This window comes from Pelobates fuscus, chromosome 2 (assembly GCF_036172605.1).
Source record: "Pelobates fuscus isolate aPelFus1 chromosome 2, aPelFus1.pri, whole genome shotgun sequence".
NCBI lineage: Eukaryota > Metazoa > Chordata > Amphibia > Anura > Pelobatidae > Pelobates > Pelobates fuscus.
Genome location: NC_086318.1, coordinates 56,676,577 through 56,701,017, shown reverse-complemented (window position 1 = coordinate 56,701,017; position 24,441 = coordinate 56,676,577). Strand labels below are relative to the sequence as shown.

The 24,441-nt window shown below is 41.4% G+C and overlaps 1 protein-coding gene across 6 annotated transcripts in view; it reads right to left on the bottom strand.

Annotated features, from left to right (window-relative positions):
* The window catches only part of ADAM17 (ADAM metallopeptidase domain 17), a 63,289-nt gene extending 55,359 nt beyond the window's left edge, over window positions 1-7,930 (bottom strand). The window contains exons 1-2 of one of the 6 annotated variants that reach the window (XM_063442178.1): window positions 7,912-7,930; window positions 5,781-6,128 (exon numbers count right to left, since the gene is read on the bottom strand). In XM_063442178.1, coding sequence (XP_063298248.1) covers window positions 5,781-5,913 — 133 coding nt within the window. In that variant the 5' untranslated portion in view covers window positions 5,914-6,128; window positions 7,912-7,930. The other 5 variants (XM_063442176.1, XM_063442180.1, XM_063442179.1 and 2 more) reach the window with 5 other exon arrangements.
* Window positions 7,931-24,441: the final 16,511 nt, after the last annotated feature.

Genomic DNA, 24,441 nt, shown 5'->3' with positions numbered 1-24,441 from the left:
TAACCCTCGATGATAACATAGCAATTTCTCTGAAACTGCTATGTTTACATGTGAAGGGTTAAAACCAAGAGGACCAGGTACCCAGACCACGTCATTGAGCTGAAGTGGTCTAGGTGCCTATAATGGTCCTTTAAAAGAACCTTAAGATGAACTTCCTCTATAAGCAAGTAAACAAGTTTACAATATTACAGATTTACAGAGTTGAAAAATACAAATGTTATTTGTATTATAAAGTTCATGTATTAATATAGTATATTAATTATAACTGCTTCTTCTCCAATGTTCTGTGTATTTATATTGTAAATGTTTGTCACCGCATGTTTAAGGACTAGTCCCCCCCACCAAAAAAAAGGGAATTGTATGTTAGTTCCTTTTGGAACGGTGTGTCATGTGTGGATTTGTCCGGGGATCCCAGTAACGGAGTCTTCGGACCTGTTGCCTGGCTGCTTGATCTTTGTAGCATGGGAGTAAAGTAGGCTTAGAGGCGAAAGTGCCTCAGTAAAGGCAGGAGCTAATCCCAGTGCAGGTAGAGGCATATATACCTGCCTGGAAGGAGAGCTGCAGAGGAAGCGATACCTGCAGCGTAGTCAGGTGGAAGAACTCTGGAAAGACCCAAATCAAGCTTCAGCGACTGGATCTGAGCAGAGATACTCGGCCAACGTATGGGAGCTTTTGTCACAAGGGGTTAAACCATTCACGAAAGGTTTAACCCCTAAGTTAGCTCTCCAGTGTCGCTCATCCCTGTAACGGTCCACATCCCCTTTCTCCAATTATGATCCAAGAAGAAAGTCCTGCCACCGGTGCTTTAAGCCAATCAGTAGCTCTCTATTCAAAAAAAAATTTTTGTACAAATTTAAAAAAGGGTATGTACCCGTTTTATGAATGGGGAGCCACTGTTTAGCCTTTGCTTAGAACAGTCTGCTGACACTTCAACCCTGCCGAGCGAAAGGCCATGCTTCCTTGACCAGAAATAGAGAAAGAGGATGTGGACGGCTACATGAAGGAACAGTGCTGGAGAGCCAACTTTGGGGTTAAACAGTTCATGAACAGTTAAACCCCTAAAGGTAAGAAGGCACCAGGGGACCCCTGTCTTAACTTCATTTCGATATTTATTATGGGAATTGTCGTGTTCTATTAAGTTTGTTTTTCACAGAATACCTATTCATTGCAATGAAGTATTACTGTATCCCTTTAAAAATCACACACTGGTATCTCATAACATGATCAGTTGCGAAATGCACTGGTTCTCAACACAGGCCAGCTGTGAAGTTCATCTGTTATTAAATCTGCAGAACGGACTCTCAGAGCCTACTGTATTTTGTTTTGTTATGAATCAATTTTTTTTATATGGTTTATTTATACTGGGTTAAAATATTCTGCAATGATAAATACATAAAACACTTGGATGTAACTCTAATGTTCCAATTATTGTAGACATAGAAGTCATCAAATTGAGGTAGGAAATTTAAATGACACTGTAAAACACTCACCATGGAAACTGCTCCCAGTTGTTACTTGTACAAAATGCAATCAGCCACCCACCATATGATGTAAGTGTGAGCCAAAGAGCATGTGACAAACATCATAGTATGTGCATAGAATAAGCGTGCATGAATCACTGCATGACCAGGGTGTGAATCACACAGAAACAATTTACTTAATTTTGTCCTTACCTACTCGAATAGACATAATTAAATACTTACCTTACATTGCAATGCAAACCAATCCAAGCCAAACTAATCCATGGAGCAATATAGACACACACCAAGTCCTACACTACTAGCCAGAAATTAAAAAAAGTTACTCACCACAGCAAGCTTCTAGAGTCCATGACAGTCACCAGGGGTGAATTTCTACTTCCCAGTGAAATTATAATATAAGTTCAGAGCCGATTGTGGAGGACAAATATAAACAAGAGAGACAGGAATATAATATAACAGATTGTTTTGGATCACCTGCGGATCTCATGTTGGACTTTGGAAAGTGCACAGAAACCCACAAAATCATGTTTCCACAACGATCCCAAAAGTTCCCAGTTTGATATGCAAATGAGTAAAGACAGGCATTATGTTTTAGGCACACACACACAGTGATAGTCCTAATAAGTGGACTAGAAAGTATGATTTGGAATACACAGACAGTAAGAGTCACATTTATATTATTAGCCATGTGAAAGACAGGGTGTGACCAGTCTGTAGTAAAGTCTTCCTCCAGGAGATGATAGTAACCAGTCCCTGCAGCAAGAAATATCCCAATAAATCCCTCATGGAGGTGTGCAAACACCTGCATTACTACCTATGGGAATTATAGCTCAGTGCTATTCATGTATTTGAAGAAGGACGAAATTCTAGGGTTGCAGCATAGCACAGAAAGAGGAAGAATATAAAAAAAAAAAAAAAAAAAAAAAAAAAAAAAACATTTTATATGTTTGGTCCCATGCTGAAGCGGACACAGAAAAAAACTATACCTGTTCTAATTGTAATTCAGTATTGTGTATCCAACTCAACGCAAAGATATTCTCTATAGCTCCTTTAATAAACCATGTGGACCCTTAAAAAAAAAGTCCGTATGTCAATGTCTAAACACATCACAGTAATTATTTTCCTCAGTAGACATGAAGAGGCTCCTGGTACTCAGTAGAGACTAGAGTACTGAGATGTATTTTTTTGTTCCACATTATTCTATATAGTATCTGCATCAAAGATGTGGGTGGCAGGGATTGATGTTAAAGCAATTTAGTCCTGCTCCTATACATTTATCAATTAAAGGAACACTTCTAGTTGACCCCAGCCCCCATAATAACTTCATCTCAATGAAGTTGGTATGAAGACTTACAATGCTGGGTGCCTTCTTACTTTCAGGTTTAAACCAATTTTGAATGGTCTAATCCCAAAGATGGGATCTCAGTGCCCTTAAGCACTGCCTCACTTTGTCGATCTGCCGTACAGTAGAAGGTTTACCTGGGCAGCTGGGGATTGGCTGACATCAGCTGACACGCTCAGCCAGTCACTTAACTGCCCACTGCAAGTCATAGAACGTCCTAAGGCAAAGCCAAGGCAAACTTTGGAGGAGGAGACAGGGGGCTAATTTTGGGTTAAACAAATCAAAAACAGTAGACCACAAGAACCCTGAATATCGGAAAACAGCATGAAGAAAAAATAAATAACATGACTCTTCCAAGCTGGCAAGTTGGGCCTTATTTTCTGAATAATATGTTAAAATTTTAATAACTCGCCCAGCTCAAAAATTCCACTTGCATTATTGCACAATGCAAGAGGACACTGAGCCCTAGGGAAGGAGTTTACATTGCCAAGTGGTAAAGAGCAGAGTCCATGCTAGCTGTAGTGAAGTGCAGCTACAGTGAGTAGGGCTTCGGACATTGGTCTCCCCAGGACTTGCACCGTGTTTCCTCCGTTTCCTTTTCCAATTAATTACAACAGCCCGAAGCTGCTGCGGTGAGAGCCCAGCATCCCATTACACACTCGGTGCACTTTCTAGCAAAAAAAAAAACACGCGCTCGCTCTACCTATTCATGAGGCAAAGTAGGGAGTCACTAGTTTGTCTCACCAATCTTTGGCAAACAGAGTTTTCCGTGCCATTTCCACCAGCTCTGTCTTGCACAATGCGCAGAACATGATTATATCACTGCACAGGTGAAAGATTATCTATGGAAGACCCTGTGTTCTTGTGGGAACCACCACAAATACCATTTAGTATTCTTTCCCATTTGCAAAATGACAGTAGTGATGACCGTACCTGGCAGATGAAGTCAGGAACAAAAAAGGACAACAAGGAAAGGAGGGAGAGTTTAACATAAACCTGTAATGGGAAAAATTACTTACCTTGAATTTCCCCCATACACATTGAATACATCCCATATCCCAAAGATACATAATGTATTCAATGTAGATTTTTGAGATACAATTACCTCACTTTTGTTCCAGCACCATTATAGTCAGAGCTTTGTGTGCTTTACCCTTCATGTATCTTTCAGAGAAAAGGCAGTGTTTACATTACTGCCCAGTAACAAAACTAGAGGCGATTCTTAGACCTATGTCCAGCATCTCCACGCTCTGCATGGAGGCGCTGAATGTTTCCCCATAGAGATGCACAATAACCTCAGGAAAGCATTGGTGTGGTTGAGATCATCAAGATTGATTATCTCAGCTATGAAGGCTGGGCCAGCCACGGCAAGACCGGCACAGCATTGAAAAAAAAAAAAAAAAAAAAAAAAAAGGATAATATCCTTTAACATGCGCTCATGCAATCAGAGGGGGACCGGTCACCTAAACACATTATATATATATATATATATATATATATATATATATATATATATCCACCCAGCCTCCCTACCTTTGGGAGAACTGGAGTAATTCTGCTTTCCCTGGGAACCAGTGGGGCTGCTGTCATCTTCCTGCTCTGTTCACTCTTGCGTTGTTTAGTGATGCCGGTGCAACGTCATATTCCGGTTCCCAGCATCACTGCAGGTTGCATTAGAGAGAATTACAGTTCCCTCACTGCATGCATCCGGCACTGCCAGGCCCCACGCTCTTCTCTGCTCTCCCACAGCTGGCCTCCTCCACTCTTCATCAGCCGACCACCTGCATTCATCCTCACTGTCTCTGTTGAATAGGCTGACAAATCCCAGGCACCAGGAAGAAAATCCTAGTCACCATGGTGACCTTAGATTAGTCGAGCCCAGGTCTAAGGCAGGGGTAGGCAACCTTCAGAACTCCAGAGCTTGGGCACTAAATCCCCTGATGCTTTGTCAGCAATATGGCTGTAAATACATTATGGCAGATGTAGTCCACAACATTTGGAATGCCAAAGGGTGCCTGCCACTGTTCTAAGGATTTCCTCAATTTGCCTGCTGACTTGGACTCTGTGTTCCCTATCTTTTAATGGACTCTAGCTTTGTTTTAAGGAATAATCGTTTGGTGTTTCTGGATCTTCTCATAAAGACCTTAATTTGGATTCTCACTTATCCTTGGCAACTGCTTAGTGTCTAAAAGGGACACTATAGGCACCCAGACTACTTCAGCTTATTGAAGTTGTCTGGATGCAGTGTCCCTATTGCACAATGTTAAACAGTGCAGTTCCAGAGAACTTGTAATGCTTACATTGCAGCACTAAGTCAACAGACCTTTGGTCCAGTAATGGACGCTGAACGTCCTTACGCTCTGCATGAGGACATCCAGCATCAGATTTCTCCCTATAAGAAAGCATTGATTCAATGTTTTCCTACGGGGAGGCTTGATGCGAGCATGGCATTTGCCGCGCCTTAGCGCCAGCTAATCGCAGGACGTCGGAGGAGACGGAGCCAAAACCCAGCGCAGAGAGACATTAGCGCTGGGATCAGGTACGTAAATAAAAAAAATGTAACCTGCCTCTCTCACATGTTGTTACCTTTAATAAACCACCATCAACCTCTCCGTTCATAATAAATAAACGGGTTTCCATGAGAACACATTTTGACAGACCTAAATCAAGCTTCTCCCAGTCACTCATTAAGAAGCAGTGGATCTAACACTACGATAAGCAGCAACTGAAGAATTCAAATTCATGTATTAGCCATACAGGACCCTCTTCAAAATTTTGTATTTTATTTGATATGATTTCACCACTTGTTAAAAAGAATCTATTGCCCATCATTAAATATCTGTACATCGATAAAAATGGAGATCACTTCTGGCCAGTGAGGACTGGTTTCAGTACATGCTCCTTACACAGTATTAACTTGTTACAAACAAAAGTGAATATACAAAAACTCTTTTTACCGTGGTGTTTTCCAGTGTCTTCACGCGGATATCCAGATGTCACACGTTCAGCATTTGGCAGTTGCGGCAAAAGTAGAACGATAAAGTGCAGTGTAACAAGAATGCACCATCCTAAACACCAGCATGGCTTCATCTTGACCCCAAAAACCTTCTGCCTGATCTCACATGAAGGAAGGGGCAAAGTATCAAAGAATAGTTGGACCAATCAACAGTTTCATACACTCGTGCATGCTCAAAGATGGTCGGCTCCACAACAGATCAAAATTGTGCATCCAATGGTTGGTTTGTGTTGTAATCACTATTCGGCGTTCTGTGCATGTAGAACAATCCTCAAATTAGTTTGCCAATCTGTATTAACAAAAAAAATAAAATAAAACACACACACACACACACACACACACACAACAGGATAACTATACAAATATATAAAGTGTGATATTACAGTCATCATTGTTCTTTATATTTATATCTATAAATAATTTTATGGCTTCTTCTGACTTAAAATATAAAAAAAAAAAAAAAAAAAAAAAAGGAAAAAGAAATTGAGAATTTTAATTTAGAATTTTATTTAAAAATTTACTAAAAATCCCACAATCAAGTGGACAACTTGCCTAGATGGAAGTATCATAATTGCCATCATTTAATTCCATAGTTTTGTAAGTCCAAACACATAATATTCCCATTGTTATTATTTTTTGCATGCATTTTTGGAAAATCAATAGCAAAATGTACTGGACACATAACACCATAATTTGTATAGCAGGTATTGTTATTTTTTTGAGGGGCACTGTATAGCACATAGGAGATGAGAGAAGGTATCTAAAATACCTAGTCAAAATGAGGCTGAAAAACTGGGTGCTTAACCCCTTGAGGACGCATTACGGATATATTCCGTCATGATTCCATTTTATTTCTGAAGTTGTGTCCTTAAGGGGTTAATCTCCATTCACTATAGCACAGTGCAACCTTTGTAGTTTGTCCATAAGAAGACAATAATACGACAGAGCATGTCTTTGAATTGTCCCTCTAAGTACCATAACAACTTTGCATAGTGTAGCGTATCGCACCTCTAAAAGAGGACTATAATGGCAGCAATCTGTCAGAATTCTATTTTCTGGGCTGTGGATATAAAACGTCAAAGATGCTCATATACTGCACAACTTGGTCTGTACTTGGTCACACAATCAAGCACTGGACGGTGTTTAAATATATAGCAGCCTTGGTATGGCACACACAGCTCGTCTAATTTGACCTACAAATTAAAAAGAAATCACACTTAATTCCTGAAAATTCAAACTAGTGAATATAAATGTTACCCCTTTCTTTTCTCCTTCTTTACCCTTTCTTATAAAGTATAAATGTTCCATTTAAAAAAATAAACAAAAATATAAAAAATAATTCTTGTACTTGGGGATTAAATGGGAAGTACCCATCGTGACTAAATCACAAGCAGAAATTGACAAACATGTAAAAAAAAAAACCTGTGAACTGAAAGCAGTTCTATGACAGAATTCGAAATAGAGATAAAAGATACATTTCGTTTTGATGGCAACAGGTTTAGAACTTTTCATTTTAGACATAATAATATGGATCAGGGGGTGACCAAAATGTTCAACCCTAGGTGTAACAACTACAAAGCCCATGGTGTTTTGTAAGCATTAAGGCTGGCAGAGCATCATGGGAGGTGTAGTCCTACAACAGCTGGAGGCCAAGCCTGGTTATAAACCATAATATAAACAGGTGGTTTTAAAATAAATAAATAACACTTTACAGAACAAAATCAATAAGAGCAACACACTCACAGAGATGAACAGCCATCTACTAACCTACTCCCCAGCACTCCAGCTGTTGTGGACTACGTCTCCCATGATGCTTAGGGAACTAGCACTGAGCATCCCAGGAAAGGTAGTCCGCAGCAGCTGGAGTGCCCGCACTGAGCCTTCACCCAGCCCCCCACCCGGGACACGCACCTCATGTAGAGTACGGCAGGGACCCCCCTCTTCCTGCGGACAGCTCGCTCAGGACACGGCGCCCAGTACCGGCGGAAGGATACTACACTCCCCGGGCTGACATACAACAGGCTCATCTAACAAGCTCCCATCCCACACACCGGACCGGAACACCATCTCACCACAGTGGATCATTCCGCCACACTGCAGGGAAGGCAGGCTTGTGATCCGCCCCGCACAGGCCATCAGTCATTTGACAAAAGCACGTCCTGGACGTATCTAACACGTCACCGGCTTGGAAAATAGTCCGAGTCAGAGGGCTGGATGTATAGTGAGGCTGGGCGGATTTATCCTGTGTACAACATACAGTCACAGGCTGTCACTGACCTCATTACTGGATACATTCATCAGGATTCCTCTCATACCTCTGGCAGTTCACTTTCTGTTCTGATAATACAAAAACTGTACAGAGCTCCACAGCAATACAACTCACTGTGAGAGACTCACAGAGCTCCACAGCAATCAAACTCACTGTGAGAGCTCCACAGCAATCAAGCTCACTGTGAGAGCTCCACAGCAATCAAACTCACTGGGAGAGCTCCACAGCAATAAAACTCACAGAGCTCCACAGCAATCAAACTCACTGTGAGAGCTCCACAGCAATAAAACTCACAGAGCTCCACAGCAATCAAACTCACTGTGAGAGCTCCACAGCAATAAAACTCACTGTGAGAGACTCACAGAGCTCCACAGCAATCAAACTCACTGTGAGAGCTCCACAGCAATCAAGCTCACTGTGAGAGTTCCACGGCAATAAAACTCACAGAGCTCCACAGCAATCAAACTCACTGTGAGAGCTCCACAGCAATACAACTCACAGAGCTCCACAGCAATCAAACTCACTGTGAGAGCTCCACAGCAATAAAACTCACTGTGTTGGACTCACAAAGCTCCACAGCAATAAAACTCACTGTGAGAGACTCACAGAGCTCCACAACAATAAAACCAGAGCTCCACAACAATAAAACTCACTGTGAGAGACTCACAGACCTCCACAGCAATAAAACTCACTGTGAGAGACTCACAGAGCTCCACAACAATAAAACTCAATGTGAAAGACTCGCAGAGCTCCACGGCAATAAAACTCACTGTGAGAGATTCACAGAGCTCCACAACAATAAAACTCACTGTAGGAGACTCACAGAGCTTCACAGCAATAAAACTCATTGTGAGAGACTCACAGAGCTTGTTTGTTGTATATTCCTCCCAGGGCCGGATTTAGATGAAAAGAGGCCCTAGGGCTATTCCACTTATGAGGCCCTTTCACCTCCCATTTTTAAGTTTGTAAATTACATGAGAGACAATAAAATACATTGTTACTGTGATATATATCAATATGTTAAATGAAACATGTTGTGATTGGTACTAACCTTTATATAAAATTTGGCACGGATAATACATTTTAAAAAAAAGCAAGATGAGGAGAGGGGGGGTGATTGTTAGAGGGAGGGGGGTGATGAGGAGAGGGGGTGATTGTGAGAGGGGGGTGATTGTAAGAGGGAGGGGGTGATGAGGAGAGGGGGGTGATTGTGAGAGGGAGGGGGTGATGAGGAGAGGGGGGGTGATTGTAAGAGGGAGGGGGGTGATGAGGAGAGGGGGGGTGATTGTGAGAGGGAGGGGGTGATGAGGAGAGTGGGGGTAATTGTAAGAGGGAGTGGGGTGACGAGGAGAGGGGGGTGATTGTGAGAGGGAGGGGGGTGATGAGGAGAGGGGGGGTGATTTTGGAGGGAGGGGGGTGATGAGGAGAGGGGGGTGACTAAAAAAATTACCTTAAATCCCTGGTGGTCCAGTGGGGGCTGCCTGGTGGTCCGGTGGGGTCCCTGGTGGTCCGGTGGCCCTTATTTCCGGTCTGCAGCTCCGCAGAGCTGCAGACCATGGATCTTGCGAGACCCAATCAGAGCGTTGCCGTGGTAACCCGCGGCAACGTTTTGATTGGGCAGTTCACGCAAAATCCATGGTCTGCAGCTCTGCACATTGCGGAACTGCAGACCGCCGGTCTCGGCGATCGCGACAGGAGGGGCATTGCAGTCTTCCCCGGGCACCCCCCTAGTAAGTGGCACCCGGGGCGGACACGCCCTCCCCTCAGTACGCCACTGGTCATATCATATGCGTAGAATTTCTCCTTATTTTCGGTTCAGTGTTTTAGTGTTCACTGTTTTTAGAATAGTGTAATTTTAATTTTGCTAACAATTTGAATGTAGGCCCCTCTTGATCTTGAGGCCCTAGGCTAAAGCCTAGTTAGCCTATAGGAAAATCCGGCCCTGATTCCTCCTAATGAACAGGTTAGCATAGTTTGTACTGTCCCTGTATATATTTGTATAGTGATATCATATTCCTTCAGAGGGATTCAGTTTTTCTAGCCTTTCCTCATAACTAATGCTTTCCACCCCTTTACTCATTTTGTAGCTCACCTCTGCACTTTAAAGGCATACCATAGTGTTCGGAATACAAACCTTTCCTCCTAACACTATAGCTCCCTCGGCCTTCCACCCTCCCTCGCAGCTACCACCCCGGCCAAGAAAGGGTTAAAACCCCTTTATTTACTTACCCGATCCCAGCGTCTAAGTCCCTCAGCACTGGATAGGCGCTCCACCTGCTCTGACATCATCCCACAGTGGGGACCTACTGCGCATGCTTCAATGCTTTCCCATGGGGATATCTCTGATGCTGGATGTCCTTATTAAGAACGTTGAGAACAGTCAACGTCAGTTAAGGGACCTAAGTCCAATAAGATCCCGGAAGCACCTCTAGTGGCTGTCTGGTAAACAACCACTAGAGGCTGACTTATTGGTGCAATGTAAGTATTGCTGTTTCTCTATAACTGCAAAGTTTTACATTGCAGCACTAAGTGCAGTAGTACTGTACCCAGACCACTTTAATGAGCTGAAGTGGTAAGGGTGCCTATAGTGTCCCTTTAAAACTGGTGCCAAAAATCACACAACACATATTTAATGCAGGGACTTACTATTGATTTATAAAGACGCAAAATTATATTTTAATTATGTGAATTTCTCTTACTAGCTGTTGCCACGGCAGACCAGCATTCCATACTGTTGCCTAGCTTGTGATCTATAATTGTTCCCATGTCCATTTCAGCTATGTTTTCTGTTCGGCTGTCAAGGCCCTTAATTTAAAATCCACTCTTTATTCACAACAATTCACACTTGGGAATAACCCTGGATGTACTGTACCATATATGGTAGAACCTATTTGAGCTCCATAGCAACATAATTCTAGGAGCAGAGCATGTGTGTGCACCGCACTGCTCCACAGAAATGAAATTTACAGCAATGTGGGAACGGTATGTGTGAATCATTTAGTGAGGCATCAAACTGACAGCAATATGCAGTCTGAGCACTCTTCACATATCATTTTATGATCATTGTGGAGCTCTGTGACTCTATCATACACATTGCACCACTCTGACCTCCTGGAAAAGAGGGACATGAAGGTAGAAAAGAGGAACGGGGGCTTTACGGCAAATAAAGGACCCAGCCACCCAACAAGAGTGAACGGCAGTGAACATGTTTACCAGCAGATATTCATATGCATGTGATGTATATATTTATACGTTTTGGTGGCAAGCATATGTACCTACCACGCAAACTCTCTATCTATCTATGTTGGAGTTATGGCTGTTTTAGTGCTTTCTGTCCATAAGAGTCTACAGTTGGCCCATCATAATCATTAGCACCAGCCCAATAGGCACTTATTCCAGCACTGGAGTAATCACCCAAATTGCTCACTGCCTAGGAAGTGTTGATGGAAGGCTTGCCTGGGTTAAAGTGCTGCTCCCTTTCCTCTCCACTGAAGTCGTAGATGCAACCCTGCAAGAAGGCAGAAGAAATCCAGTTGAATGCTTCTCGAAAGTCACCAATGCGCATAATCGGCTTCATATACCTCGCTGTCACCTTTTTCATGTTAGGATTGTTAGCCATTTTGGGCAGTCAGGAATAATGTCGGTGCTCACTCTAGTGTGGAGGCAAGGTCCAAGAATTTATGAGCTAGAGGTACAGTGAGGCTAGTGGTTGTGACAATCTACCAGTTGGTTTCCTTGGAGATGAACTCAGTTGCAATGGAACGGTAGCCCCTTGCAAACGCGACTTTCCCAAATGCCCGAGAGTGATACGGGAACCTGATAGGGCTATAAGGGCATGGGTGCCTTTATTTACAAAGGAAGCGATGAAGCCAGAAAGAAGCAGATGGGAAGTGGTGTTGGGTGGTCCAATGGTCAGGACTGGTGGCAAAGGAGCGAAGTAAAGATAAGCCGAAGGTCAGTAGCCAGGAAATCCATGAATTGGGAGCAGCAAGTCAGAGGTCAAGGGTTGGGTCAAGAAGCGTGGTCAGGGTCAAAGCCAAGGGTCAGAAGCCAAGAAGTTTTATTGTGAAACAAGAACTAGGATAAGGAACAAGGATCAGGAAACAGGATCAAGAATCAGGAACCAGGATCAGGAACAAGAATCAGGAACCAGGATCAGACACCAGGATGCTAGGAGACTGGGGCAAGCACCAGTATATCCAAGCACTGACCATGCAAAAAATGTGTTGCCAATGATGACCTGTTATTAATCTTCCCATTGTAGGGAAAGAGGAATTGAGTGATTATAGGAAAATGATGGGGCTGCGAGTTTCCAGGATGCAAAGGCAATGTTAAGTTTACCCAAAGGTGGAGATAGACGAACCGGACAATTTCGCAATAAATGATTCGCTCTTCCACATCAGGGAAAGAGTCCCTGTGAATAACGTTTCTTATGTTCTTCGTGGTTATCATTCTGGAGCTAGGGTTATGCTCTTCTGCGTGACTGCAGAGAAGTCGTCTAGGGAGCGGTCTACACCCACTTTTTGTGCCACTTTCATGTGCTCGGGTCCGGAGCTAAATCTCATGGCTGCCAGTCGGCTCGGCGGCCCGGCGGCCCGGCCCCATCCCCCTGGAACTATTTTGGGCAGACGCCACGTGTGCGGTCAGCCACAACTTTACCCCGGTGACGATTCAACTGTATTTGTGGGATATGAGCGTTTTTTTAACGCTTTGGGTGCTCAGATCCAGGCTATCTGGGAATATAGGACTTGTGGGGGTCCCTTGTAATATTGTATATGTTTTGGGGTGTTTTATGTTTTGTGCATTGTACCTCTGTGCCTGGGAGATGATTAGTTTAAGCAAAGTACACATAACCTTCTAGGAGTTCCGGAGAGTGCGAAAGAACGTACTGTATGTGCTAGGGATATTATCATGAATTTATCGTGAGAGCTCTGACCAGCCTCCACCTCCCTGTCACCAGAACCCCCAGTAGCTGTAAAGGAGGAGCCAGGAACTGGAGCCATCTTAGTTGCTCCAAGGCTCCTCCTACTTACTCCTCCAGCACCCCCGGTTTGTTCCAACTGGCTCTACACATTGCACGGGCGTCCACTTGGTGGGCACCTTCTTTCCATGGCGGTACCATCGCGGAGCCCAGCGCCGACGGAGGACGCCAGATCCAGACAGCCGAGAGCACCATCAGAGCAGCAGCCATAGAGGACCCGCTCCCAGGACACTACGGGCACAAACAAGTGCTGGCATGCTCTGTGACATGGGTAGACTGGGATAACCTCTACCAGTTCAAGGATGGAAAGCAGCATAGCTGAGTATGGACTTCTCACGGGAGTACACAAGATTCAAGATTGGCCTGGTCTCCTGGCCTGTGCTAGAAAACCAGGCCGTCAAATTCAAAGTCTGAAAATTTGGTAAAACAACCAGTTGTTGTGCTCAGAGCGAGATCTGTGGTTGCCTTAGGTCTATTCCCCCAAGTGACAAATTGGATTTGAATGCCTAAAGGTGACTAAAACTGTGGTCTTTTTGCTTCCAATTCTTGGTTGCCAGAGGAGCTTCTTCAATCTGCATCTGTTCTGCTCAGCATTCAGATCCTGCCTCCATTAAAGTGTAAATTGTCTGGAATTCAAAGCGAATTCAACTTGAATTTTTACAATTTAGGATAACTGGGGACATTGCTGACTTGAAGCAGTTTTCCAATATGGCTGTTTTGGTCTAAAATTTAAATACAATATAAATTTACTTTGCATTATCAACAATTCACACTTTAGTGAATAACCCTAAAAAATGTATTCTTGAAACTCCTGACTGTAGAAAATGTATATTTGAATGGCAAAATTTAAACTAAAATTACTTAATAAGGAAAGATTCTCCAACTTGGCTATAGCTTTACTTTGATTATTTTTAACATCTAATTGAGAATTTTCAGGAAGTGAATGGGGAATTTCCCATGTTAGACAATCTGGGAAATAACGCAGTTAGAGAATGTTTTCAGTTTAGTAAATAACCTGTCTATATACAATATGAACTTTTTTTTTTTTTTTTTACAATATTATGAATCTGTGGGACATGGAAATTAATGTGCTGTGCTAAAGTCTATCCGTAAATAAAATATAAAATCCATGTACAATTTCAAGCAACCAACCCTCTAGAACAGTGATGGCTAACCTTGACACCATAAATTGTTTCTGGACTACATTTCCCACGATGCTCCTGAGCGGTGGGTGGGAGCCCTATATAAAAATTGGGGGGGGGGACCTAATGTCCTCCCCCCTGGCCCCCACCCCTGAGCGGTGGGTGGGGGCCCTAAATACCAATTAGGGGGGGGACCTAATGTCCTCCCCCCTGGCCCCCACCCCTGAGCGGTGGGTGGGGGCCCTAAATAAAATTTGGGGGGGACCTAATGTCCTCCCTCTGGCCCCCACCACTGAGCGGTGGGTGGGGGCCCTAAATTAGAATAAGGGGGGGACCTATTGTCCTCCCCCCTGGCCCCCATCCCTGAGCGGCAGGGGGGGGCCCTAAATAAAAATGTAACCCCCGCCCGGCTGACTAGGGGTCCCCAAACCCCTAGTCACCCCCCTCCCCCCAAAAATTAACCCCTACCTACCCCCCTCACCCTAAAAATAATGAGGGGGGGACCTTTAACTAAGTACCTGTAAAAATAAAATAAAACTTACCATTACCATTGTTTTCTTTCTTCTAAAATCTTATTTTTTCAGCCCCAAAAAAGGCCAAATAAAAATCCATAATAACCGACTCACTTAAAAAAAAAAAACAAGCGCAAAAAAAATTATCCATCTTCACCCATGGAAGGCTCCGTGCAGACTGAGCTCTGCAGGGCGGGGGAAGGCTTATAAAGCCTTGCCCCACCCTGCAATTAGGCTCAGAGCACTCTGATTGGTGGGTTTAAGCCATCCAATCAGAGTGCTCTGACAGGTAAATGACAGACTGACAGTTAAGTCTCTACATTTACCTGTCACAGCACTATGATTGGTTGGCTTGAAATCCACCAATCAGAGTGCTCTGTGTCATTTTACACAGCGTGGGAAAGTTCTTTGAAATTTTTCCACGCGGTTTAATTTGACTCATAACTCTCTGATTGGTGGATTAAGTAACATTCTTCTTCTTCCACTGGGTAAGTATATTAGTACTTAGGCAATACATTTTACTTCCGTTTGCATCCCTCTAGCCCTTTCCAGGAATTTTTTAGAGCCATTTTAGTGCCCAAAAGTTCGTCCCGAACTCGAACTTTTTGCCAAAGTTCATCCGAACCCGGCGATCCTGAACATCCAGGTGTTTACTCAACTCTAGTAACGGTCCTTCAAAATTCTCCAAGTCCTTTGCCATAATAAAGAGTGGCCCAAAATTCAGAATAGGGTTTGAGGAGCCAATAACTTTTTTATTAATGAACTAATTTCAATGACAGTGCATACACTGAATGCTTAACGTCTTAACGTCTGGAGATTTGTTTCACTAGGTACGGAAGGTGACATCTTTTAGATGAGCTCCATTTGCCGCCTCACAAATTCGGACTCTTTCGATTGCATTGTTTATAACATGAGGTAATGTTTGAGGCTTTAGCGATAGAATATCTGCACAGATATTCTCCTTGAGCTGTTCAAGTGTATGCGGTTTGTTACTGTACACCCGCTCCTTCAGATATCCTTACAGGAAGTAATCAGGAGCTGAAAGGTCGGGACGACGGTGACTTCCAATTAATCTTGAAATTTCTTGAAATTATCCGCACGCTGAACAGTTGTCATTTTGAAAATAAAATTCCTCTATTTTTACTCGTTCCTTTGTGAAATTACCATGATTAATTTCCCAAGACTCAGTTATCATATGTCCCTGCAACAAGCAATTGAACTAGTTACAAATAAATTCTTTATCTGTCAAATCCTACTCTGATTTTTGTCCCGCACTGTGCTTGTCTATCCCAATTAATGAAAGGACCAGGGCATACCTGGTTTCCTCATGTGGCTGGCTAAGGAAATTCACATCACTCATTGCAATAGATTGAAAAATACATTTCAGTCAGTGATAACATTTTATTCAACAAGTTGTGAGCAGCAATATGTCAGGTTTTGACTAACTATGGACATTCCTCTACACTACACTACAAATAACACATTTCTCCTGAGACCAATGTCACAGTTTAAAATACTTACATTTAATGTTATGAGCAGCAACGGAACTACCGCCTGCTGCCTCGAGGCCTGCAAGCTAAGGGGGCCCTTTCGGTGACCAATTCAGTAAATTCAGGATTCAGCACTGCGGCCCTTCAACAGCATGACTGGGCCCCTTTAGTGATGTCAGCAGTGCCATCTTAACAACATTATGGGCCCCGGGCAAAGTATTGCACTGGGGCCCTGCCTACACAACAACTCACAGGAATACAAAACGTAAATTATAGATACAATTAAGCTTATATTTATTAGTACCTCCAACAAATGCAATACATATATACAATACATACATTCACACACCGACTGCTGAACACACACACACACACACAGACTGCTGAATAGACACACACAGACTGCTGAATACACACACAGTCAGATTGCTGGATACACACAAAGAGTGCTGAATACATACACACAGTCCGCTGAATACAAACACACACACACAGACTGCTGAATACATACACACAGTCCGCTGAATACAAACACATACACACAGTCCGCTAAATACACACACAGACTGCTGAATGCACACAAAGACTGCTGAATGCACAAACAGACTGCTGTATACACAAACAGACTGAGGAATACATACAGACTGCTAAATACACACACACTGCTAAATACACATACAGAGACTGCTGAATACATACAGACTGTTGAATACACACAAACTGCAGTGAGGGGTTCCGTGTATGTGTTTGTGTGTACAGGTGCAGTATGTGTGAGTTTGAAGTGCTGTGTGTGTGTGTGTGTGTAGTGCTATGTGTGTGTGGGGGGGGTGCTGTGTGTGTATGTGTGTAGTGCTATGTGAGTGTGGGGTGCTGTGTGTGTGTGTGTGGAGTGCTATGTGAGTGTGGGGTGCTGTGTGTGTGTGTAGTGCTATGTGAGTGTAGGGTGCTGTGTGTGTGGGGGGTGCTGTGTGTGTGTGGAGTGCTATGTGAGTGTGGCCAGCTTTGTGTGTGTGGCAGTGGTTGAAGGGTACAGGTAGCAAATGTTTTTTTAATAGTACTATATATATATAAATGAAATCTATATGTCCCCCCCACCCTTCTTCTTACCTTTGTTTCTGTACAGCTTGCAGATCATCTGGCTGCAGGCTGTCTCCTGTCCTCCTGCACGCAGAATGGCGTGTGGAGCATTGCCGTGGTAACGCGCAGCAACGCTCCACACAACCTACTCGCGGGAGGGGCAATCTGCCTTACAGGTCAGCCTCTCCTGCAGCCCCAGGTCGTAGCTACCTCTCTCCCCGATCAAAGGGCCCTTGTATCTATATGTAAATCTGTGTATCTACCTGTTTCTGTATGTGTGTCTGTATGTTAATCTGTGAATCTATCTGTGTCTGGGTGTCTGTTTATCTATCTGTGTGTCTGTGTGTGAATCTGTGTATCTATCTGTGTCGGTATGTGTGTTTGTCTATCTATCTGTGTGCCTGTATGTGTATCTGTGTGTCATTGTATTTGTATGTGTGTCATTCTGTGTATCTGTAAGTCTTTTTATGTGTCTGTGTATTTACCTGTTTCTGTATGTGTGTCTGTGTATCTATCTGTGTGTCTGTATGTTAAACTGTGAATCTATCTGTGTCTCGGTGTCTGTTTATCTATCTGTGTGTCTGTGTGTGAATCTGTGTATCTATCTGTGTCGGTATGTGTGTTTGTCTATCTATCTGTGTGCCTGTATGTGTATCTGTGTGTCATTGTATTTGTATGTGTGTCATTCTGTGTATCTGTAAGTCTTTTTATGTGTCTGTGTATTTGCATGCATGTCAGTGTGTGTACCTGTGAGTATGTGTGCTACTGTGTGTGTGTGTATCTATCTGTGTGTCTTTGTATCTGTATGTGTGCCATTCTGTGTGTCTGTGATTCTGCATGTGTGTCAGTGTGTGTACCTGTATATCTGTGTGTGTGTTATGTATGTGTGTCAGTGTGTGTCTGTGTATCTGCATTTGTGACAGTATGTGTGTATCTGTGTATTTGCATGGATGTCAGTGTGTGAATCTGTGTATCTTTTACTAAACTTCTACAACAGTACATAAAAACACATAACACCACACAAATTCACTTATACATTCACACACACATACTCCATACAAACACATGCTTACATTCAAACACACAAACAACTGCTCAGGGCTAAATACTACCCTGCAAGGATGGGCAAATAGTGAAATGCATAGGACAAATCCCACCTTTATGGGCTTACAGAAAACAAATTTTTGTGAGCCAATCCCACCCACCCTGCACTTCAAAAGGGAGTCAGCATATTGATACACAAAGAGTGGGACTTTGTATATGAAAATCAGTACTATAGCAAAGAAGGTAGACTGTTAATTATATTGGGTACTCTTAATTCTACTCCTGTTACCATGGCAAATTTTTATGTTCCCAGCACTGACCAAGCCCAGTTATTGAGAAAAAATGTATGCAAACTCGAGATGCGAAAAGGTCTGTTTTTTGTATTTGGGGACATTAACTGTGTACTAGATCCTAACCTGGATGCTATTAATGTTGATGGTAGAACCCCACTGTGGCGGAACCGCTGCCTGTTCGTGAAACTCCCTTCTCTTTTACATGTGTTACATGTATGTTAGTTTATTGTGCCCGCTCCCCGTTTGGGAGTGCTTCCACAAAGGAAATTAATTCACCTCCCGAACGGTGATCACCCCAATACTTCATTTAGAATGTTAGTTTAGAATGTTCACACCTCGCAACATAAGTGTCAAAACCGCAAACCGCAAGAGAAAGAGTCTCTGTGTGATACAAAAAGTGAATACAAATACAAATAAACAAGTCCTGTGCTCACTCCCATCAGTTCTGGGCGGCAGCAACGACCACAGTACACATCAGCCCCAATACATACAGTAAAAACCAAAGAAGAAGTTACCTGTGCTCTCTCCTAAATCCCTATGTATATTTAAACAACTGGAGGTCATTTAGTTACTCCAATGGCCATTGGAGGGAATGCCCGCCTGCCAATGTCAAGGCAGACCCCCTCAGGTGGGTTCCTACAGTGATGGGAGTGAGCGCAGGACTTGTTTTTTTTTGTATTTGTATTCACTTTTCGTTTAATTTTGTAGCCCGCCTCTGCACTTTTTCTAATGCTATAATATCCTTCTTTAGACGTCTATATTATTTGCACCAATAACAAAGCTGCCTGGCAGTGTAAGTTATAGATTTAAACTTACAAAGCTGCAGACATCACCCAGTCAACCAAATCTTAAATAAAGACGGAATTAGACCGTTTACAGCAATGTCTAGTGAATTTTAATTGGCACTAAAAGAAATCTCTAAATATCTTTGGATAAAGCACATACCGACCTCAGTGGCAGCTGGCAAATACGACCCAGCTAAACTGTGTGGGTTAGAGTTTGTCCGGAATTGAAAATACCGGGGATAACTTTGTTACTGAGCTATAGGGCTATTCAAAATGCAACCAGACCAACTACACTCTTGAACATGTTTTATTGGGAAACAGTGCTCCATAAAAGCTTTGAGAGGGAGAACTGGGGGAGATGTCCATGTTTATCGCAAAGCTTACTACCTCTTCACTACAAACAATTGAACAATTGTATATTGTATTGAGATTTTTATTGTGTGAAAATTCACTAAGGATTAAATATCCCACAGATCTATTTTAGTGGTAATATACTTATTCTCTGTCTACGTGGTTGCTTTTGTCTATGTGGATTCTTTCCCGCACTGACATAGGTCAAATGATTAGCATCCGTACTCCACCTTCTAATGTTAATTTAGCAGCTTGTTTCTGTTGTTTTTTTTCTTCAACAAAAACTAAAGAGGTGATCCTGTTTTCTATTTTTATTTTAATGTACTGACCGAAAAGTCACTTGACAACAAGGCAATGGAATCTTGTCACTTTTTCCATTCATGTTTTTTTTTTTTAGAAAGTATTTGCAGAACCAGTTCTCGATTCAATCAGGTTTATTTATAACAGACTGGATTGCTGCTGTTTTTACTTAAGAAAATGTTTGTCGTTTTTCTAGAACCAGGAAACAAATACATTTCCGGTTTAGATTTCCCAATGCTTCTTCAGAGTAAGATTATTTTTTTTTTTATTCATCTGGTAATAGAATTTTAACAACTAGCACATTAGATGTTTTCTTTTGAACCTACAACTTAGTCTTTTCCGATGATGTGTTAGACATCTGTCATTAAATATACATAAAATATATTATTCACAAAATTTCACAATCTCATTATACACAGGAAAGAAAATATTATACCCACTTTTCACCTTAAGTACTCCTATTGTTTGGGATGGGGCTGGTATGATACATTGTTCCTATACTGGAATGCGCCCTGAAATCAGATTGGTTTGCAGTTCCCTTTATAGAACACTGAGGTTTTTGGGCCAAAACCATGATGCCTCTAACACATCAGAATATGTCATGGTATTGTGAGAGAAATATAGAACAGGTGAGTTCCACTAAACGGTACTGGGTTGAGCATTGCTCACATTATATTCACTTGGACTGACCAAGCTGGCTACAATTTATGTGTAACGCAATTATCTTCTAGCATTCCACCACAAGAACAACATGAGCTCCACTTAGGGCATTAACTATAATAGAATATATTAAAATTAGCACCCAGCGCAGTCAGTTTCAAAGTATGTTCCCAAAACTCTTGTCTAGTTGAACAAAGGTGTCCCTAGTAAGCTAACTGCACTACTCCACCCCCTGCAGTAAAAAATCAGAGGCGACCAAATTAGTATCGAATGCAGGACTGGCAAGAGCCAACGTTGGTTAAACAAGCAGTTATGGGCTTGTGAAGAATTAAGGAGTCACTTCACATTTAAATATCAAGTCCAACAGGATGTATACCAAAAGTTAAAAGACATTATCTTGAAACACTTAACAGGATCAAGGGAGTTTATTAAAAACTTTTAATCCATAGCATTAAATCTAAATTGGATATTTTGGAATTCAAGATTTTGGATCTACCATATTGGAAAAGGTAATATCCATATAGAATAATTATGGAATGACAAATCATTTTCTAGGCTAACTGATGAATTTTGGTTAAAATTCTCCTCACATGACACAGAACCATGCCAGGCTCTGTAAGAAAGGCTCAAGGGTGCCACGTATTGCAACAAGATCCACTTCCACATGACAGGATGCAGGACTCCAGATTGTTCCGCAGAAATATTATATTTATTGATGCAAACTTAATAAGGCACTAAATAGGATAGTGATGGGATTACACTAAGTCCCCTCCCAAAAAGATCTAAAAACCCACAGTATCCTAGGACAAGGATTGCAATCAAGAAGCAGCAAACCTGTTTCAGATCGGAGGCCTTCTTCCAGTGCTAATGAGATTTTTCCTGGTGTGCAGCTTATATACCCATTATAAAAAAAATAAAATACATGTATATACCAATTCCGGCATCCTGTAACCAGCTGCAACATAATTTCTGGCTCTTTCCATTGAGGTCCAATCCTTCATAATGGCATGGAACACACAGTCACTAAACTTTCTGCCAAGTTCAGTGTATATTGTACCCTAAAGGCCATCAAACAGTTGAGTACGTGTCAATCCTCCATCATATTCCTCCTCTGTTTCCCTTGTGGGCTTCAATAAATAGGTTTGACCATTAAAGGGCTTTTAAAAAAAAAAAGTTCGTGAACATGTGGCTAATAGAAGGGGTATATGGAACATTGTTTCATCTTATTTTGCAGAGAGCCATGGAACTGACACCATTCCTTTTGGGATATTTGGTGATGTGGATTTCTGAGACCAGTTCCCTTTCCCCCCCAAATGGTCTGAATTTAGATTTTGAATATGTGTATTTAAAAAAAAAAAAAAAAAAAAATTATTCTTACTATTGATACATTTTAAAAATATTTTATTTACTCTTGCATACGGTTTTTGTAAATATTTACATTTTCTACATTATAGTGAGTGTGGGGAGGCACTTTGTTTACCAATTTGTTATTTAGTTTGTGTATATTCTTGTTTTTTTTTTTTTGAAGCGCCATACACACTTATTTTGTTATATAACCAATTAATTTTACTTCTGCCTGAATTATTTAAGTGTCACATTTATACTAGTATATCACCTAGAGATATTGAAAACAACTTTATCAATACATAATAAAGCCCTTGTCAAAATTATCAATGGGAACAAATAAATAATTGCCCTAACTAGCTTGGAGAGGGAATAAAGATTTTATATCCCAAATGGTATAACTCATTAAATATGAAAAGGTGACACTGTTCAACCTAATTGGAATAGTTCTACGACTGATTTAAGCAAAGGGCTCCCCAGCAGTAGCTCTACTACATTTAGAGTGGTCTCCCTAAATAAAAAGCAGAAAAGGTCTGGTAACCACTATTTTGTAGCTTACAAATGATTGCTAGGAATTTAATTACTAAAACTATTCTATCATGGGCTTCAATAATTATTCCAACTCCATAAGGAACAAGCTATTCATAACATCCTCACTGCTGATGAGAACATTTGAGGAAATTGGATAAACTGCCTCTTAAAGGACCTCAGGATTTAATATGCTCCAACTAAAATATAGTATAAAACTGGCAACTACACCAATCTTGCCATTTATGGCCCCATTGTAATTTGTTTATAGGTTTTTTGAAGTTATGCACAAGAGATTATCTTAAGCAATCGTTTGTTGAGTTTGTTTTCCAATGTTTATTAAAAAATTACATTTAAGTCCAACAGGATATAACCTGCAACGACTGAGGCTACAGACCCCTTACAAAGTATAGCCCAAGCAGTAATTCAACTTCTATTTCACAATTTAAAATTAAGTTTATAGAAAGGCTACAGTTCTCACTTTGCTTTCTTGTTCATTAAAAAAAAAAAAAAAAAAAAAACAAACCAAAAAAAACACAAGATAAAAAACTAGCATGGATATTCACTAAATTGGAAGGAATTCTTCGTTGCAAAGTTTGGGCAAACTAGGTGATCCGAAATATTTGCCAACTACCATTAGAACTTTAATGTGCTACAATTTGCGAATGACCAAATTATAAACAAGACTTAACCAATGCATCGGATGTTCTCTCTTTAAGGCTTTGCTTTCTTGTGTGTCCCTCTTAATTTTTTTTTTTAAATGCACACTAGTTTTGCTTTCATACATACAATAAAGTAGGGATAAAATGTAATTTGTGAAAGTTCCATTTTAGATGCCCACATTCCACACAGTAGGGCAAACAAACAATCGCTGATAAAGTGTCAGAAGCTGGATATTGAGAGGGAAAGTGTGGAGAGATAAAAGTTGCATGGCTGGTAGATTGCCAAGATTAAAAGGCAAAAGAAATCTGGGAGAATTCCCTTCACATACTTCTAGCATTTTACAGATATCTTTGTAACTATTAAGATAGTATGGAAGATAAAAGCGGCTACTTTATAGCATTGAATATATAGCTTACACTATCCAAAATGCTATAACCTTAATCGTTTTCTTTAAGCATCTTTTAGCCTAAACCGCTTGTGTTACATAGCAGTAATATCCTTTATATAGGATCAATTTGGAAGCACTTTACAATAATTAAATTGGGATATTTAGAAGTGAAGGTGCTGCTCAAATGAGCAGACAATCTGAGGATTAAGGTAGGTGGAGTAGACTACAAACTTAGCATTTGAATGGATGCTATCTGATGAAGACGCCTTCATGTACATTTGATACAAGAGCTACATCTTGTATCTGTTGTCATTTTTTTTTCTGTCAATAAACTAATATTCTCACTATAAAATTTGTAAAGCCCTGCAAAGTGTTGCCACTTTAAAAGCTGGTAAATTTTTACGGAACTTTAACATACATTGAACAGCACCTACAACTTGTGACATGAAACGCTAGCTTTTTTGTTTTTCAGATGTGTATTGGATTTAGTTAATGAAATCACAATACAGTACATTCTAAGTACACCGTGCATTGGAGGAAAAACACTCCTAATCTCATTCTCTACCCCATACAGGTACAAAAGGTGCAGTTTGTAGAAATAATTATTCTGGAACAGATAAGCCCTTATCTTGACTCCGAGCTAACACCTTGACAAATCTATAAATACTAGACTTGTGCGCAACTGTGTTTCAGCTGGTACACATTAATCAAATGCCTTTTACTCTGTGCCCAAGTAAATTGCTTTGCCTGTAATTTACCTGTGGGGTCTTTTCAA